We start from the raw sequence: 18,804 nt of genomic DNA, 5'->3' as shown, positions 1-18,804 counted from the left end.
TGGGGGAGGGGGAACCAGCAAGGGGAGGGAAAGGAGGAAGAGTGGGGGAGGGGGAACCAGCAAGGGGAACAGAAGGAGTAGGAGGGACAAATAGCAATAAAACAAATGCCATAATGAAAAAGATGCTCTGCCACAAGCAACCATCAGTCTCAGCAGAAGTCAACTCTGCAGCACCTGAATTGTGGCCTTCCAGACTCCAGAACTCAGGGGTGATATATTTGTTTGTGGCAAGAGGTCTGAGGTGATTAAGAATTGAAAGCTCTCTCTCTCTCTCTCCTTCTCTCCTTCTCTCTCCCTCCCTCCACTCCAGCATCTTCAGTTTTCTTCTTCCTTTTATTTATTTATTTTGTTTTTTTTTGAGACAGGGTTTCTCTGTATAGCCCTGGCTGTCCTGGAACTCACTCTGTAGACCAGGCTGACCTCGAACTCAGAAATCTGCCTGCCTCTGCCTCCCAAGTGCTGGGATTAAAGGCTTGTGCCGCCACCACCTGGCTACAGGGGCTATTTTTATACTATATTTTTCTAACCTAAGATCTATGGCATGGCATGCAGAACTCATTAGTGAATGAAATTAACTTCGAGTGCTCCAAATTAGGAGATGGAGAGAAAGAGGAGATGGACTATGAGGGGGGAAATCAAAAAAGAGTACCACTATGAAGGAAAAATACCCTGTTCATTGAAAATAAAGGTAATGTTCAGTTGGTACCAAAAGCCCCCAATAGCAAAAGTATATCTGATCTTGTTCTTCATGGTCAGCACTTTTATCTGCTGTTCTATATTTTATCTCCACAAAATCTGTGTATTTCGTGTTGATGGATGGAAATTGTCCCACTAATTGTTTTATGTGTCTCCTGTCCCCATACAAACTGCAAATGTCTTACAGTCAGTGGACTTGTAAATTCTATTGAATTCTCGAAGTACCTTGCCTAATACCAGACACAATGGGTCTTCTTTAGGCTCAACGTAGAAGGCTTGGTCTGAGTAGAGCTACTAAGAAAGCTTTGGGGCGGAGCCTAGAAGAAGTAGGCCACCCGGAGCAAGTCTCTTTCTTCCATTTCTCCTCCTCTCCCTGCCCACCCTAAAGTATCTATCCCCCCACTGCCATGAGGTTCTGCCTCAATATGCACCCAGAAGCAATTGTGAACTGAAGGACTATGAACTGAAATCATGAAGCAGAATAAACCATTCCTTATTTTTCAGTGTTGAGCCAAGAACTCCTCAGGGATCCTTTCCATAGAGTCAAGAACAGTTTTGTTTTTCCTTTTGAGGAATAAAATGCAACATGGTTTACTTTGAGACTATCCAGAAAGGGGTCTCAGTCATTTTACTTCTTGCCATAGTACAATGATACTTTTGGCTGGTGCTTCTGAAACATACTATCCAGAATAAGACAGAGCAGGGCTTTGGTTTCTAGAATGATCCATCTTTATAAGCTTCTTTCCAAAGAACTAAGTTTAAAAAAACTAAGTATAGAAGACCATCTCTTCTTAAAAATAAAAAACCAAACTAGTATTTTGATGGGCTTTCTTTTTTTTTTTTTTAAGATTTATTTTATGTGTATGGGTACACTATAGTTGTACAGATGACCATGAGCTATCATGTGTGTGGCTGCTGGGAATTGAACTCAGGACCTCTGTTGCCCCCCCCCTCGCTCCTGCCCCGCTCGCTCCAGTGTAATTCACTGTAGCTGTCTTCAGAAGCACCAGAAGAGGGTGTCAGATCTCATTACGGACGGTTGTGAGCCACCATGTGGTTGCTGGGATCTGAACTCAGGACCTTTGGAAGAGCAGTCAGTGCTCTTACCCATTGAGCCATCTCGCCAGCCCCTTTCTTATTAGGTTTCTTAGTAAATAAATGACTTAGACCTATTTTATGATGAATAAAAATCAGCAATTAAATGTTCTTGTATGTATAAATTAATTATAAATCAGTACACAGAAATTTCCAAAGTCTAAAAGTTTATTGCCAGAACAGCAAACTTCATAAAGACACCTTTTTTTTAAAGCACATGGAGAATGACAAGCCAAATAAACAGAAAACCTTGGCTAACAAAAAGCTAAGATTGCTGCTATTGTGGACATAGTCAAAGTAATACCAAACCAAACAAGTGTATTCAGGAGTATATGGGTGATACAATCTATGTTCTCAAACTAAAGGAAACTTGGGCCAAAATACTTGGAGTGGGGTGGGGCCGGTTTTCTCCTAATGCAGAAAGTGGAACTATTTAGGTGAGAGACAACATTAAGGACAAAGCCACCAGTAGTCAGTGTAATTTCTTATATCTCCAGACACAGAAATTGGACCTGATAGACTAAGAAAAATTATAGAGAGTTGATCAAAACATGGAAGAAATAAACTCCAAATTCAGTGTGTGCTATCCTTACAAATGACTACTGCTTCTCATTCACTATATGGAAGTACATTAGTTGAACTGAAAGCTACAGAGCTAAATGAGCCTTTACTACTGAAATTTTATTGCAGCTACATTTTTAAGCATAGAGAGTTCTACAGCTATCCTGCAAGCACCAGGTTTTCTTTGTTTCTTAAGATAAAGTAGAAATTCATACAAATGATTCTAAGGTATGGCGACTACTTCTGACCACTAGTACCCAATAGAGTTACTGCTAAATGAATAGGAATAGGAGTAAGAAGAATTCCCCGTGGCATCGAAGCTTCCTCTCCGAGACCCGCTGCGGGAGCCAGAGCGGGAGCCTGAGCGAGATCCGGACCTTGAACCAGAGCGGGAGCCTGGGGCTGACATGTTATAAGGGCTAGGCAAACCCTTAGAGGACACGGAGGCGGCTTCCAGAAGGCGCAACCCAGTGATGTCTTCCACCATGGAGCGATTCATGGCATCCTTGTAGGAGATTTTTAACTTGGTTTTGGGGCAGGTGAGGATTTTGGCATAGCTGCTGATGTCCTGCAACCTCTGAGCTGCACGGCCATCGATGAAACCTTTACGGATGGCTTCTTCGGTGCTGATCCTCCCATGCACTTCCGGGTCAACAAGGCCTCCCGTGAGGAATTGGAACTCGAGGAAGCGCTGGCCTGCCTCATAGGGCAGCCATTTTTCTTTCACTGCCTCTGCTGCTGACATCTTCTTCTTTCCTTTTACACCTTCAAAGCCAATGAAGGCCTTCTGGGCAGGCTTCAGCCTGGTGGCCATGTCTTGGTCAATGAGACCCTGGGAGACTGCATCTTGAAGAGACAGCTTCTGACCGGTGGTAGGGTGGATGATGCCACCCGTGCAGGCCTGAGCCTCCAGAAGCCTCTGACCAGTGATGCTATCCACAATGCCCCGCTCTATACCTTCTGTAATAGAGATTTTCTCTAGATTTTCTGTGTCAAAGATGGCAGCAATGGGGCTCGACTCCTCCAGGGGGTCAGACAGAGAGCTGCTTCGGATGGTTAAATTTCTGACACTGGATATGGTGGAAATCTTACTCACGGAGTCGTGTCGAGAGCTGCTAAAAACATCATCGTTGACACTCCCGCCCAAGCCGCTGCTGTTGCCAACGCCATTTTTCAAGGAGATCATGTCAGCAAACTGTGTGAGGCTAAGGCTGCCTGATCGGTATTGATCGAAGAACTTCCTGTCAACGAGGCCCTTGTCAATAGCATCTTGAATGTCATACTGACTGCCGGTCTTTCGGTCTACTAGGACCACCCTGGTGGAGCCATCTGATCCCGTGATGGTTATTTCTTCCCATTCACACTCTTGTTCACATAGCTCCTTGAAGGTTTCATAATCAATAAGGCCTTTCTTGTAGGCCTCCTGAACAGACATCTCTTTATTGGTTTCCGGGTCAACTATGACCACCCTCCGCTTTCTGAGGGTGTTCTTCTGTGAAGTCTGCACCTGTTTCTTCTTTTCTTTCAGAGGCAGCAGGCAGAGCCCCGTTTCCTCATCTTTGATGCATCTTTCTTTCAGTTGCAGATAGGTGAGGTTTTCTTCAGTGTTTGGATCAAAAAAGCCTTTGGTGTCATCACTTGGGTCTGAAAGGATTTCGCTAAGCTCCTCGTTGAAATAACCCCTCTTATACGCCATGTCAACCGGTAACCGATGGCTCTCCTTTGGATCGATGATACCGCCAGTTGCGATCTGTGCCTCCAGTAGGCGAATGCCATGGCCTTTTTCGATGAGTTCCTTGTTCATTGCTTGGAATAAGGAGATGATGTTTCCGGTTTCAGGGTCGTTGTAGCCAGTGACAGCTCGTTCTGCAGACAGAAGCTTCTCTTTGAACTCAATGCCCACCAGACCTCTTTTGTAGGCTTCCTCCACAGGGAGCCTTAAGTTGCTGACAGGATCCACTATAAAACCAGTAGCTGCTTGGGCTTCCAGCAACTCCAGAGCGGTACCAGGTCGAACTAAGCCAATTTTCATAGCCTCATAGATGCCAAGCTTCTGTTTAGTGGTCTCATTATATATGCCTGCTATGCAGCTTGAACCCTGCAGGAAGTCCTTGATTCTCTCACCAACCTCATCATAAGAAATCTGACCTGATTCCAGTTCATTTACAGTGGATGGCCTCAATATGCCAGAATCAACCAGTTCGGTGACGGTCACAGGTTGTCTGATTCCTTGGAAGGACATGCTTCTCTTCTGTACTGACAGCAGGAGCAGACCCGTGTGGGGTTCGATTCGGCACCGTTCTCTCAGCTGCATGTAGCTGACCTTCTTCTTGGTGATTGGATCCACGAAGTTCTTCTGACTATCCCGGGGATCATTCAAGGAGCGATACAAATCTCTATCAATCAGCCCACGGGCCAAGGCGACATCTTTTGGCAAAAAGACACTGTTGACTGGGTCAACAACACCCCCTGAAGCAAGCTGGGCTTCCAACAGGCGCATTCCGGTTTCTCTGTCAATCAAATTCTTCTTGATGGCTTCTGAAACAGAGACTGTCTTGCCTGAAAACGGGTCATCAAAACCAGTAATGGCTTTCTCCGCTGTGTAGATCTGTTGGCGGTCGTCGAAGTCAATGAGATCCCGAGCTATGGCATTGTCCACAGTGAGTTTCTCATTGCGATGGGGGTCGATGATACCTCCCGTGGCTGCCTGGGCCTCCAGAAGCATGACTGTGGATTCTGGGGTGATGAATTTCTTTCTCTTGGCTTCCACCAAAGAGTATTTTTCTTTGGGAGAAGCAGAAGCGCCCGCGATGGCCCCTGCGCCCCTCAGGAAAGGCTGGATCTCTGAAGCCACCTCCTCTACTGACTTCTTTCCCTTCAACAGCTTGTCCAGCGTTGTCTTGTCGATCAGCTGGCACTCATAGAGCTGCATTGCGGTCACCTTCTTCCTCAGCCCGTCAAATACCAGCTTGGAGGAATCAACGGTCCACTCATATTCCGTCTGGGTCTCTCGATGGGAGCCGTAGGGACGCTGCCTGAGTTTGTCGATCTCCTTCTGAAGCCTGCAGCGTTCGTTTTCCAGCTGGGACTGAGTCTCCCTGGTAGAATCCTCTAGCTTCCGCCTGCACCTCTCTTCGATCCTCTTGATCTCCGCCTGAAGTCTCTCGATCTCACTCCTGAGACTGTTCTTCTCTCGCTCACTCTTCTCTCTTTCTGACTCTATCTTCCTAATGGTCTCCTCCTTGCGGGAGTACTGAGTTTTCCACTGGTTCAGGTCATTCTGGATCTGCTGCTTCTCACACTCCAGGCGCTGTTTCACCCGGCTTTCTGCCTCCAGTGTTGCTTTGGCACGGTTCAGCTCATCCTCTAGCCTCTGCAGCCTCGCCTTGTCTTGCTCCAGGACTTTGATCTTCACCAGCAGGCTCTCTCTCTCCTGAACGACCTGAGTGCACTGACTCTTTGACTCCTGGATCCTATTAGAGGCCTAGAATTCAAAAAAGAAAGAAAGAAAGAAATGGGGAAAAATATTGTTTAGATGCTAACATATGATCAATGTAATTTAACCTCCTTTCCTATATATGTATTTTAAACATAGTCTCATTTGCCCCCTCTGCATTTTCCCTATGTATACTGTTAATTTGCTACCTGACACATTACTGGAAAAATTATGAAAATGTCGATTGCCAGTTTGGTAAATAGCTTCATACTTACTGTTTCGTGTCCTTTTCCACAGACATAATTAGAAGTCGTAGACCTGCCTTACTTTTAACAGTAATGATAGTTTGAAAAAAGGAGAGCAATTTTCTTCCAAGTTAATATCCCTGCTGTACCTACATCTCACCTGAACTGACACAATTAACGAAGCAATACAAATATACAAATACACACACACCACCCAGCCCCACACAAATATTGTCTATAGAAGTCAAATATATTAGAAGTTATTTTTAAATTAGGGCTTGTTAGAAGAAGTCAAAGAAAAAAAATGTTAGGCTCATAATCAAAAGACAACAGGGTAAGGCATGCAGAAAAAACATCTAAGTAAGGTGGAAATTTAAAATTATGTAAGAAATAATCAATTTCACTAAGAAAAAAATTGAATTAAAGATGATGTACAGTCAGACCACTAGATAAGGACCACCTTGTATTTTAGTACATTAAAACGTTGATGTTGGGAACTGAACCCAGGACCTTGTGCAAGCTAAGTGCACGATCAAGCACTCACTGGAAGCCCCAGCCAGGAGCAGCACATTCGTGGGAAGTATCTTAGATGTTTTTCTCATGCTAAAGTTTTTGAAGTAGGGCCAAGCACAGGTTTCTAACAGAGTGGCATTCAATGCAGTGAAGAGTGAACGATATTGGAATGATTTTAAAGCCATAGTATAGATCTGAGTAATAAGTTCATGAGCAGTAAAAAAAGAGAGAGAAATTAGGCATTCTGGAAGCAGCAAGACAACAGTTGAGATTAGATCTGGAGTCAGTTAGGGGAGAAACAGTGAAGCTTTGATCAAATATTTGTGAATACCTCTAAAGCCTGCTTTTGGAATTTCTCAATTTCCTGTCTCAAATTTTCCCTCTCTCTCTGTAAATCATTAATCAGCCCCTGCAGTTCCAGGGTTCGATTGTTGCTGATCTGCAGCTGGCTCCTTAGCTCGGAAATGGTTGAGTTTTTATCGCTGTCGGCTTCACTCCGGCCCCTCCGCAGATCATCGTACTCCAGCCTCAAGTTCCGCAGCTCTTCCTCCAGCATCAAGTGCTCCTTGGTCAGGTTCTCGGTGAGCGACTGTAACCTTTCAATCTCTATCTTACTCTCATTGAGGCTCCTGCTTTTGTCTTCTATGGCCTTCTGGAAATGCTCATTCCTCAAGTGAGCCTGCTTGACGTTTTCCTGTTCCTGCACCAGCTGCCGCCGGAGGGCCTCCACATCTAAGGAGAGCCTCCTCAGGTCCTCCTGGGTCCTCTGCTTCTCCCTCACGTGGCCATCCAGCACATCCCTCTGCTGCCTGAGATCATCCTCGCTCCTCTTCTTAACAATGGATGCCTGCTCCAGCTGCTGAGTCAGGTTGGTGATTTTGACAGCTTGCTCTTTCAAAGACCTCCTCATGGCCTCCAGCTCCTCCTCCAGCATCTTCCGCTTGGAGGACTCGTCAGAGGCTGTCCTCTTCAGCCGACTCAGCTCCTCTTCTGCTTTCTGCTTCTGCAGCTGCAGGTCCTTCAGGGAACTCTGGATCCTTGTGATGTCCTGATCCTTCACTGTCCTCTCCTGGGACACCCTCTCGTAGTCAATCCGCAGGCGGGTTAACTCCTGTTCCTGAACCTTCAGTTTGCTTATGGTCTCTGTGGCACTGTTGTTGGCTTTCTGCAGGTCATACTGGGCTCTCTGCAACTTTGAATTTTCGTCCTCCAGGCACTTTCTCTCACTGGTTTCTTTGTCTACCAGCTGTTTGAGCCTTTCAATCTCCTTATTTTTATCTTGGATGGTCTTGGCAGCGTCATCGAGGGACTGCTTGTACCTCATGCTCTCTTCAGTTCGCATCTGAGTGACCTGTCGGAGCTCGATCTCCAACTGCTGTTTCCTCTGAGACATCTCTGAGCCAGTGGCCTTCTGCTGCTGGACATTCTCTTCAACCCTCCTGAGGTTCTCGGTGGTCTGGGCTAGAGTGTTCTTCAGCCTCTTGACCTCCTCAGACAAGCTCCTGTTTTCTCGGCTGAGATTGTCTATCTGAGCTCGGTAGCCACTGGTGTCCTCTTCCTTTTGCATGGTCAGCTGGTGGATGGTGGTCTTGGTGATGTTGATCTCAGTCTCGAACTGGTTTTTTAAGCTAATGATCTCCTCATCATAACTGTTTCTTACCTTACTCAGTTCATTTTCATATTCCCAGCGACGCTTGGCCTCCTCCTGATACTCAGCTTTGAGTCTTTCAATCTCTTTATTTTTGTCCTGGATTGTCTTGGCAGCCTCCTCCAGGGACTGCTTGTGCCTGGCATTGTCCTCTGAGCGCTGCTGGATGACCTGCTTCAGTTCAATCTCCAGGTGTTGCTTCTTCTGCATGATTTCTGAGCCACAGGCTTTCTGCTGAAGGGCATTTTCCTCAGCTCGCCTTCGCTGCTCTGTGGCCTGCAAGATGCTGTCATTGAGCCTGACTATCTCGTCCTTGAGATCTCTGTTCTCCCGGGAGAGTCTGTCAAGCTGGTTTCTGAGATTCTTGGAATCATCTTCCTTCTGCATGGATATCTCCTTGATGGTGGTCTTGGTGATGTTAATCTCTGTTTCATACTTGTTCCTTAAATTACTCATCTCCTCATTATAGTGGTTTCTTACCTTTGCCAGCTCATTTTCATATTCTCTCTTCCGGGCGCCCTCTTCCTGCAGCAGAACCCTCAACCTCTCTATCTCGTACTCCTTCTCCTTGATGGCTTTCTCGGACTCCAGCTTCTGCCAGCCAAGGTTCTCCTTCTCACATTGCCGTGCCTTCTGCAGCTGATCATAGTCATTCTTCTGTTGGTCAAACCTGTCTTCCACGGTCTTTCTCCTGCGTTTCTCGTCTTCGATCTCATAGGTCAGCCGGGTGATCTTCTCATTGAGCTCCTTGATCTGACCATAGCACTTGTCCAGGTTTTGCTTGGCTGACTTTCCATCCAGCTCAGCTTGTCTCTTCAGCTCCTCCAGGCTCACAAGCTTTGCTTTGAACTGGGAACACTCTGCCTGGTATTTCTGCAGGTTCTGATCTAGGAACTTATTCTTATTGCAATTTTCTGAGTTGGCATCCCGGGCCAGTCTTAGTTCCTCTTCCAAAACTTCAATCTTGGTATTTTTCAACTATGGATATAAAATCAGAAATCATGTTAAAAAGAAAGCACTTTGGAGCACAAGGAAGAAACAGCACCTTTCCTCTTCAGAGTCATGTGTATTTTACACACACACACACACACACACACACAATGATATCAGATCAAAACGACCAGAAAACAATTGAAGACCCTCCGTGCCCCCCACAATGCTTCCACTGGCTGTTCACAAGATCTTAGAGACTGATATATCAACTTTGAACTCCAGTCTCCTCATTTTTTAAAATGAAATCACTTTCTCCATGATCAAAAGCTTATGATTAATTATGCATGGTGGCACATCCTGTAATCCTACACTTAAGAGACAGAGACAGGAAGATTGTCAATTTGAGGCCAGCCTAAAATTTTTGTTTTGTTTCATTTCGTTTTGTTTGATCACATAAAATGAAACCAAAAAGCTTTTGAGTTGATCCATCATATGGCATGTATTCAATGATATAGAGCAAATATCCATATAAACTCAATACTACTCTCAAAAAGGAAAAATAAATTGAATAATTACTTAACATTAAAGATTAAAATTCAGTTAAGCTATGGTGAGCCCATCTAAAATTTTATATAAATAAAGCACTAAATTAAACCATAAGGTTTTAACAAAGTAAAGTACTGTGCCCAGACTGAAAGTGCATTAAACCAACTGGAAGAAATGCAATTTGACCAAACTGTGTTAAAATGAAGCAGAGATAACAAAGTTATATGCTATTTCTTTCTTTAAAAAAAAAAAAAAAAAAAAAAAAAAAAACCTTTTAAGGAAACGAATTACCTTCAGATCTTCCAAACTCTTTAGCATCTCACTTAAGAATCTGTAGTAGTCTCCAGACCTTGTAAGCAGTTCAATGTACCTCGCGTGAATGTCTGCAGCCTTGGAGAAAGAGAAAAAAGAAAATCTACGTATATTACATTTTTTTAAAAGTTCTATACAAGTTGAATAATCTTGCCTTCTTAAAATAATAAGAGTGGCATTGTAAGATAAACAGTAAATTCCCCATCTATCAGTTATGCTAGATCCAGAATATAGAAATCCAGCAAAACAAGGACCAGAGACATCTCTGTCCCATGCTCACCGATCCAGCTGACCTTCTCAGACATCTGTGGGGAAAGCTGTCTTTTAGAAATCTCCTACATAGCTTCCACTTCTTAGGAGTCTACCTCACCAAATATGGCATATCTACTCCAGCACATAAACGACACACTCAGACTTCCACAGTTGACTTCCTAAACTGTGTCATGTGTATTGACTCACACCGAAGGGAGACTGTAATAAGCCCTGGATTTCAGTGGATACTCTGTACCAGGAATGTATTGCAGCATGGTAGGAAACAGGGCAGGGTAGAAGTGACAACAGACATTAATGGCTTATGGTGGTCGAAGTCAACATTGAGATATGTAATGACCTACTACATACCTCTTGCAGAATCACCCCAGATGGGGACTGAACCATGGTCCTCTTAATGGGTATGTTCAGTAGAGTTTCCAGTCCTGAGGTGTACGATGCCAGCTGCAGTTCATAATCCTGCAGAGTAACAAAGTTAAAGGGAAGCATGTTTGTGTTGGTGGTTATTCAAACCCAGGATCCTGCCTGCTAGGCAGATACTCTATCCGGAAGCTATGTACTCTAGTCCTTAGGAAACCTATCTTTGCTTGTTTTTGTTTTTTTGAGACAAAGTCTCACTCTGTTCCTGAATGGTCTAGAGCACACTGTCTGTTCCAGGCTGGCCTTGAATTCACAGCAATACTCCTGCCTCAATCAATAGCAGTTATAATTCCATGGATTTATATCATCAAGTTATTTTGAAAAATCTCTCACAAAGGCCCTTAACAGTAATCAGTTAATATTGTTAATAAGTGAAGCATGTCTATTTTTGCACAGAGTGCCAACCTAATGAATAAAGACTAGCCCTTTCCACAGGGATATTTCCAAAGTGCAATGAATTAAAGTAAACAGGACCCAAACTCTTGCCATTTAGAAGTGTAAGCTTTGGGGATGGAGAAATGGCTTAGCAGTTAAGAGCTAGCTGTCCTTCCAAAGGAACCTGGTTTAATTCCCAGCACCCACATGGCAGCTCACAACCGTCTGGAACTCCAGTTCCAAGGGATCTGATATTCTCACACAATCATACAAGCAGGCAGAACACCAATGCACATAAAATAAATATAAGCAAATTATTTTTAAAAAGAAGTATGAGCCTTGAATGGCTGAGCTATCTTTTTAGCCTGAACTCAATGAATAACAAACCTACACAGGTTCTTCAGGACAGAGTATAGATGGTCACTACCTTTAATCAGTTTATAGGCTATAGAGCAAAACAGCAAATAATGTAATTAATAAATATTCTTGATGAAATACCAACATTCTTTTGAATCTTTAAAATATTTCTTTTGAGTGTATGCATGTGGAGGTCTGAGGACAACTTGGAAAAGCCACTTTTCTCCTAGCATTTGTGTTCTAGGGGTCAGACTTGGTAATGAGCACCCTCGCCTAAGTGAGCCATCCTGCCAACCTTCACCAACCATCCTTTTTTAACCCTTTGGTATTTTCACAGATGACTACAGTGAATTTAGATTCTATACCCTCCCATGGTGTGCCAACATTCTTAATGGAACCGATATACCTTAATTGAGTTTGCGCAAAGTTCAGCGATTTTATGCACTTCTTCTGATTTATCTCGTTTGCCAGATATTTCATTGTGCAGGTTCTATACAGAACAAAATATTTCAAATGTTAAAGCATACAAATTTAAGTGTCACTTCACTTCTACGGTGGTCATTTTCCCCCCTTTGGTCTATTATTATATGGACTCGTGTTCAGTAATGGCTTGAGAGGAGAAGAACTTTGCTTCATTCAGACAGGAGAAGAAATTTATCACTTATAAGAGGAGTCCTTTAATCAGCACTACTGTATAATATAGGCCCATCTCTTCTTCTTTTTATTTTTTAATTCTTTTTGAGATAGAGTCAAGGCTGGCCCTGAACTCAAGGATCTCCTCTCTCTGCCCCCACCCGCAGCTCCTGAGATTACAGGCAATGCATGCACTTACTCTCAGCTCTAGTGATTCTTTACTATGACTCCACTATCACTAGTCTTCAGTTGTATTTCTTTCTAACAGCCCAGTTGCTTCTCTATGCACTCCTTAAACAATCACAAGGTGGATCCATAACATGACGTATTCATCATTTCAAACCAGGGGCAAACACAGCTTAAACGCAACTAATCTCAACAGGGCATTGGCCTGACAAGGTGGGGCTATACCTTCTGCTCATTCAAAAACCGCATGACTGTGTTAGAATCTCCAAACTTCATGGACTCTAAAGAGTCCTGGCGGCGTTTGGCATCATATAGCCACTTGCAGAAGCTCTGATAATTGTCCCGATAGTTCCTTAGTTGTTTGATTTGTTTCTCCAGGTCCCACAATCTACGGGGGGAAATTGTATACAATTATTAAGACACTCATTACATATTAAAATACATAACACATTAAGTCAGCTGGCAATTCTCCTTGGTGTCTACCTAAAGGAACTGAAAACCTGCGAGCACAGAAACTTATATGTGAATATTTATCAAAGCATTTTTTCATCATATCCCAAAACTAAAACCCCAAGTATCCATCAACTAGGACACAATTCCAAATGAAGGAATAGTTGCCAGCAGTAAAAAGAGATGAAAAACTGCATGTGGCAGAACTTTGGAGGCAGAGGCTGGAAAATCAAGAGTTTGAGGCCACGCTTGACTGCCTGGGGCACTGGAAGACAGGCAGGGTTACGAGATCCTAACTTACCGCTTCCCCCATAAAAACCTAAAAAATAGGCAAAATTCAACTGGCAGAAATTTAATTTAAAGACAGATGAAAAAAAAAATACTCAGATGTGATGGTACATGCCGATAATCCTAGTACTTAGGAGGCTGAGGCAGCAGGAGTGCAAGCTCCAAACCAGCCTGAGCTACATAGCATGACCCAATATCAAAACAAAAAAACAATCAGGGGCTTTGGGGAGTAGCTCAAAGGCACTGCACTTGTCTAGCATGGGGAAAGTCACAGGTTCAATCCCCACTACCACAGAAATAAATGACTGAGATTAAATAAAAGAGATGCGCAAAGCATGCCACAACAGACAGGGTGCCTGGAAGCTACACACTGTGTAGAAGCCACTCACAAAAGTCTACACCCTGCATATGTGCGTTTGTATAAAATGTTCAGAATAGTCAAAACTAACGACAGAAAGCAGGCTGGCCAAGTACAGCGATAGTGCTGGTGGGATCTGAACCCCCGACCGGGAGGACCCAGGGAAGGAGGCCGGCACACCTGAAGTCTATCTGTTTGTCTATCTTTTGCCAACGATCCGTCAGCTGTGTCACTTTCTCAGTGAATTTGCCCAGGTCTAGGTCATAGAGCGGGTACTGCTGTGAGGACTGGGAGTGGATCTGCTGTGCCTTCTGCAGCTCTGTCTTCATGGTGGCCAACAGCGACTTTTTCAAGTTCAAGTCATTTTTTATTTTCTGCAAGTTAAAGAGGGAAAGATGCATACAAATTAATCTCCTCAACCACCTTGTATGCCACCCCCGAGTCACTATTTATTACTTATTTATCTACTTCTGGTGCTGAGGCAAAGTACCATTCTTAGCTACATACATACTGGCTCGTATCATTGACTTTTAAAAGAGGAAGGCCTGGAGACATGGCTCGGGGTTGGAGAAGCTTATTAGTCACAAGGCTCTGGATTTGATCCTCAGTATCTCCAAGATAGCAATCCCCCTGCCTCTGCCTCTCAAGTACTGAGATTACAGGCATAAACTACCACCTATCGCTGAGAGTGAAGTGAAGAAATCCTTCTAACTCAGGACTTCACCAACGATTACCACTACAAATCACTAGCATCCTGTTCCTGCTAATGGACACTGGAAAACAGAGTTCCCTGACAATGACAGACAGTAGATATGTGGACAATAAAAGCAAAAAGGCCCCAAACCCCATGAAACCCAGTTGCACATCTGGGTAAAGCACAGGCTGTGGGTGGGGTATAATCCCAGTGCCTGGACATGGAGGCAAGAGGAGCTGGAGTTTTAGGCTAGCCTTTGGCTATATAGTGCTTTTGAGACCTATGTGACTGTACTGGCTAGTTTTGTGTGTCAACTTGACACAGGCTGGAGTTATCACAGAAGGGAGCTTCAGTTGGGGAAGTGCCTCCATGAGGTCCAGCTGTGGGGCATTTTCTCAATTAGTGATCAAGGGGGTAGGGCCCCTTGTGGTTGGTGCTATCCCTGGGCTGGAGGTCTTGGGTTCTATAAGAGAGCAGGCTGAGCAAGCCAGGAGAAGCAAGCCAGTAAAGAACATCCCTCCATGGCCTCTGCATCAGCTCCTGCTTCCTGACCTGCTTGAGTTCCAGTCCTGACTTCCTTTGGTGATGAACAGCAATATGGAAGTAAGCCAAATAAACCCTTTCCTCCCCAACTTGCTTCTTGGTCATGATGTTGTGCAGGAATAGAAACCCTGACTAAGACAGTGACCTACATGAGAACCTCCCTTTCTATAAAACAAAGACATGGATGTAAGCCTATACTAATATGTCATTACCAACTCACCAATCATATTAAGTAGATCACACAAATGCATGACACTGGTATACTAGAAGAAACTAGGTACCATCTATATGGGCTCTGTCCTGTCAGCTTTCCTGTAAACCTACAATAATTCTCAAAACAAAACACTCATGAAGCTTAATGAGCCTTTGTAGCAGAGGGCTAAGCTCTCTATCACTTCCTGGGGGCCAGGCTATAGTTCCAACCCTTCACGCTACCTTCAGCCCGCAGCGGTAAGCCTCCACTTTATCCAGGTCCAGACAGACAGTTTCCTCCTCCGTCAGCCTTGCTTCATAGACTTTCAGCATGTCTTCTGTTTGCAGAATAGCCTGGAGAAGCGCTCTTACAGAGCACAGGCTGCAAAGAACAAAAGACCTGGCTAAAGTTTCCAGTGACGTAATCAAATGGTTCTCTTGGTCACTTTTGGGAAACAGGATGATGTAAAAGCAGTTGGGAGGAGGGTAGGTGTCTTTAAGGCACAAGTTCAAATAGGCCAAGCACATATAATGAAAAAAATCAGGCAAGAATGAAGCTTGACAGGGTTGGGAAAGTGGCTCATTGAGAGAGCAGTCACCCTGGCTCTATCCCCACACCAAAAGGGAAGGCAAACAAAACTTGAAAGTGTCAACTATTCTTGAGCGACATTAGCAGTGCATACCTGTTTAAGTAGCCATCTGTGACACCATTGATATTTTCCAGCTTCTGAAATAGTCCAAATATCTCATTCTGTAGATAGCAGTATTTTTCAGACCCTCGGAAGTTGGCAAGCATGTCTTTAAGCTGATTGAGAACGTCCGCCAGGGCTTGTGAATCATTCTGTACACTCTGTCAAGAAAGGAGGGGGGTACATGTCACTAGCTGTGTGACTCTTCAGGGTATGCAGCATGCTGTATACCTCCTGCTCTGTATAACAAAGGTTCCTGTCAGGTGCCTGCCACATCGCTTGTATACACTGCATATGGTAAGAGCACCTAAAATCTACACTCATAGCAAAATTTCAATAAATACATTATTACCTGCAGTCCCCTGCTGCATGCCAGATCTCAGATTTATCTTTTGCAAACGTGTACCCTTTGACCTACATTCTCCGAACTTCCTCTCTGGCCCACCCCGGTCATCACTAGGCATGTGTTTCTATCATTTGACTCCTTATTAAATTGGACATATAAGTGAAATTGCATACTGTCTGTCTTTCTGCCCTTGGTCCATTTCACTCAGCTTAACATCCCCCAGTTCACACAATTCTCAATTTTCTTTCTTTTTTAAAAACTGGAAATTATTCCACATTGGGCTGGAGAAACTCAGTGGTTAGGAGCCTATACTGCTCTTGCAGAAGACCTGAGTTGGGTTCCCAGCGCTTAACTGGGACAGCTCATAGCTACCTACAACATCAGCTATAGGGAATCTGACACCCTCTTCTGATCTCTGTGGGAACCCATACTCATGTGCCTGTACCTCTCTGACCTTGCCATAATTTAAAATAAATATAATTTAAAATAAATATATCTTCCATAGTTATACATATACCACAAGTCTAGGATATATATATATATATACATATATGCACATATATATACATATATACATATATTCTGTACTGTAGCTTTGTGATTCTTAAGATTAATTAGCTTTAGTGTAGCAATGGAAAACAAATACACTTGCCTATAAACATATGAGCCATGGGGTGGTTTTCTTCATTTACAGATAAGCATAAGGACCTGCGGAATCAAGAGATGAATGTTAGCAGACCCTACCTTCAGCTCGTTGATTTTCACGGTGATGTGGTGTGTAGAGCCTTGGTCTGTGAACAGGAGATTTTTCAGCGTCATCCTGGCCTCACAGTGCTCCATCTGCCTGCGGATCTTCTGCAGCTCCATCAGCAGCCACGTCTCCTGCTTGTCGTTTTCTCTGTTAGTTTCAATTACTTTATTGTGGTTGACATCTTGGCAGGTACCCAGGTGAGTGATTTCAGTTTTGGTGACTGTGAAAATAGGTTAGGACCATAAATATGAGCGACTGCCAAGCTGGCAAGGTGCTAGGTACCTTAACTGAACGAAAATATACCTACTCCCTGTGACTTGATTCTAGAACTCTGGTATACAAATTACTTTATTATATCTACTATGTAGTAGAGAAGGCTTATTGTCCCTCAAGTATTCCTGTGCCAGAAGACTGGTCCCTAATGTAAACATCCTTATGTAGCAGGACCTTAAAGAGGTAGGCCTCTTAGATGATTAGATTATGAGGGTACCACCCTCAGCAAGGACGACTGTCCGTCTCCTGGGGGATGGTTAAGTTTCTGGCATTGTTCAGATTGCAATAGAGTGGTTTATTCTAAAGGCATCCTTTCTATATGCCACCATTCCCATTGCTGCTGCTCTGTTGAATTATGACAAAGCCATGGATCACTCACCAGGCTCCATACTGTTTCCCAGCCATCAGAGTAAATAAAAAAGAAACTAAATAAATGCCTTTTCCTTACAAATTACACAGTTTCAGGTATTTGGTTATGTCAACACATAGCATACTATGTATCTTTCAAAGAAATAGTTTTACACGGGTGGCTTTCTTTTTCAAACCACCTATGTGACTGATACTAAGAAAGCAGATGGTGCAGACTGACCTGTCTGGTGCTGGGGGTGGCCAGGAAGCTGAATGACCAGGGTCTGGTAATGCTTCTGGGCATCAGTGAACTGAGACTGCATCCTCCGCTTGTCATCATCTCCAAACATCTCCGAGCCTTGGCTGTTTTTGATGAAGTCTTGGTAGTGGAGCTCAAGGTCTTCAATGGTCTTCATGTAATCTTCCTGTCTCATAGTTTTCAGCTAGAATTGAATCAGGCGTGGTGAGTTGGGGAGAAATGAGTGCCCTCATACCCCCATGCAAGACAGAGTGGGCAGGGCAGTCAGTCCTCATCATAGGCTAAGATGTAAAAGGTCTTGGGGGGCCTCATCAGTGTTTCTAAGAAACATAGCCATAGCTTGCCAGTGGATTTTTCCTTCCCAGGATGTTTTTTTTTTTTTTTTCAAACACAATAGTACACAGAAACTCAACTGTAAATAAAGCATATGCAGCATAGCCATTCTAAAAAGATAAAGGGGCTCAAAGGTCCTAAAACTTCCCATCCTGTCTCCTCTTCATTTAACACTTCACTAAAGAACTCCTCATCCCAAGGCTCTACCAGCTGCACCTTAAGGACCTCTGATTTAGAGGGATGCTTTCAGATTTCTTCCAAGAATTCCTCCCGACCTCCCCTTCTGCCTTGTTCTAGTGGCTAGGTATGATCTCATTCCCATTATCTCTAAGGAGATGGGGGCCCAATCTGTCTTTTCCATAAGTACTTTGGCTTGTCAGGTCTCTTCAGGGAGTGTGTGTGTTTGTCTCACAACCAGCCATGTGCTGGTTCCACCTTGTTTTGTGGTGCTACCAGAACAACCCCACACTTCATGCCTGCTAAGCAAGCTTTCTACCCTTGAGCCACACTCCTTTCTGTGCAGTAGTGGACAGACCAGTCCTGTGAAAGGCTGAGAGGCCTCACATGGTGGGAAACAAAATCTTCATCTGTCCGGTAAATAGGTGAACTGGATCGTGTGGCTCTTTAGGCAGTCCCTGAGACATACCTTAGCAATAGTCATGGCTCTGATCTTCTCGATGTCAATCATGCAGTAGTGCCAAGACACCAGGCTCTTCATGTTGATGTAGAGCTGGTTCCACAGAGCCAAGATGGCTTCATAGTACTGCTCAATCCTGGAAGGCAGAAAGGAAAACACTCCAGCCCAAACAGAAAACCTGGACGGGTTTGCACAACTGCCCATAAATCTAAACCAAACCTTATGGAGTGATTGTGTGATTTTCAAAACTGCCAACATGTCAATAGATTCAGACTAACCTACTTCCCAGAAGTATACTCTCGACTTTATCTATAGTCATATAGATCATTCAAATCATCCTGGTTGAGACAGGCTATCTGATTCTTTGATATATATATATATATATATATATATATATATATATATATATATATACAC

General features: G+C 43.8%; 1 protein-coding gene across 3 annotated transcripts in view; it reads right to left on the bottom strand.

The window, feature by feature from the left end:
• Positions 1-1,941: 1,941 nt before the first annotated feature.
• The window catches only part of Dsp (desmoplakin), a 51,224-nt gene continuing 34,361 nt past the window's right edge, over positions 1,942-18,804 (bottom strand). For 2 of the 3 annotated variants that reach the window (XM_031357956.1, XM_031357955.1), the window contains exons 13-24: positions 18,397-18,523; positions 17,400-17,601; positions 16,531-16,757; positions 15,435-15,601; positions 14,995-15,133; positions 13,503-13,696; positions 12,452-12,614; positions 11,814-11,897; positions 10,607-10,714; positions 9,965-10,063; positions 6,878-9,172; positions 1,942-5,836 (exon numbers count right to left, since the gene is read on the bottom strand). In XM_031357956.1, coding sequence (XP_031213816.1) covers positions 2,603-5,836; positions 6,878-9,172; positions 9,965-10,063; positions 10,607-10,714; positions 11,814-11,897; positions 12,452-12,614; positions 13,503-13,696; positions 14,995-15,133; positions 15,435-15,601; positions 16,531-16,757; positions 17,400-17,601; positions 18,397-18,523 — 7,039 coding nt within the window. In that variant the 3' untranslated portion in view covers positions 1,942-2,602. The remainder of the gene's footprint in view (positions 5,837-6,877; positions 9,173-9,964; positions 10,064-10,606; positions 10,715-11,813; positions 11,898-12,451; positions 12,615-13,502; positions 13,697-14,994; positions 15,134-15,434; positions 15,602-16,530; positions 16,758-17,399; positions 17,602-18,396; positions 18,524-18,804) is intronic. The other variant, XM_031357957.1, reaches the window with a different exon arrangement.

This window comes from Mastomys coucha, unplaced genomic scaffold, assembly GCF_008632895.1.
Source record: "Mastomys coucha isolate ucsf_1 unplaced genomic scaffold, UCSF_Mcou_1 pScaffold7, whole genome shotgun sequence".
Taxonomy (NCBI): Eukaryota; Metazoa; Chordata; class Mammalia; order Rodentia; family Muridae; genus Mastomys; species Mastomys coucha.
This window is presented reverse-complemented; position numbering and strand designations above follow the sequence as displayed.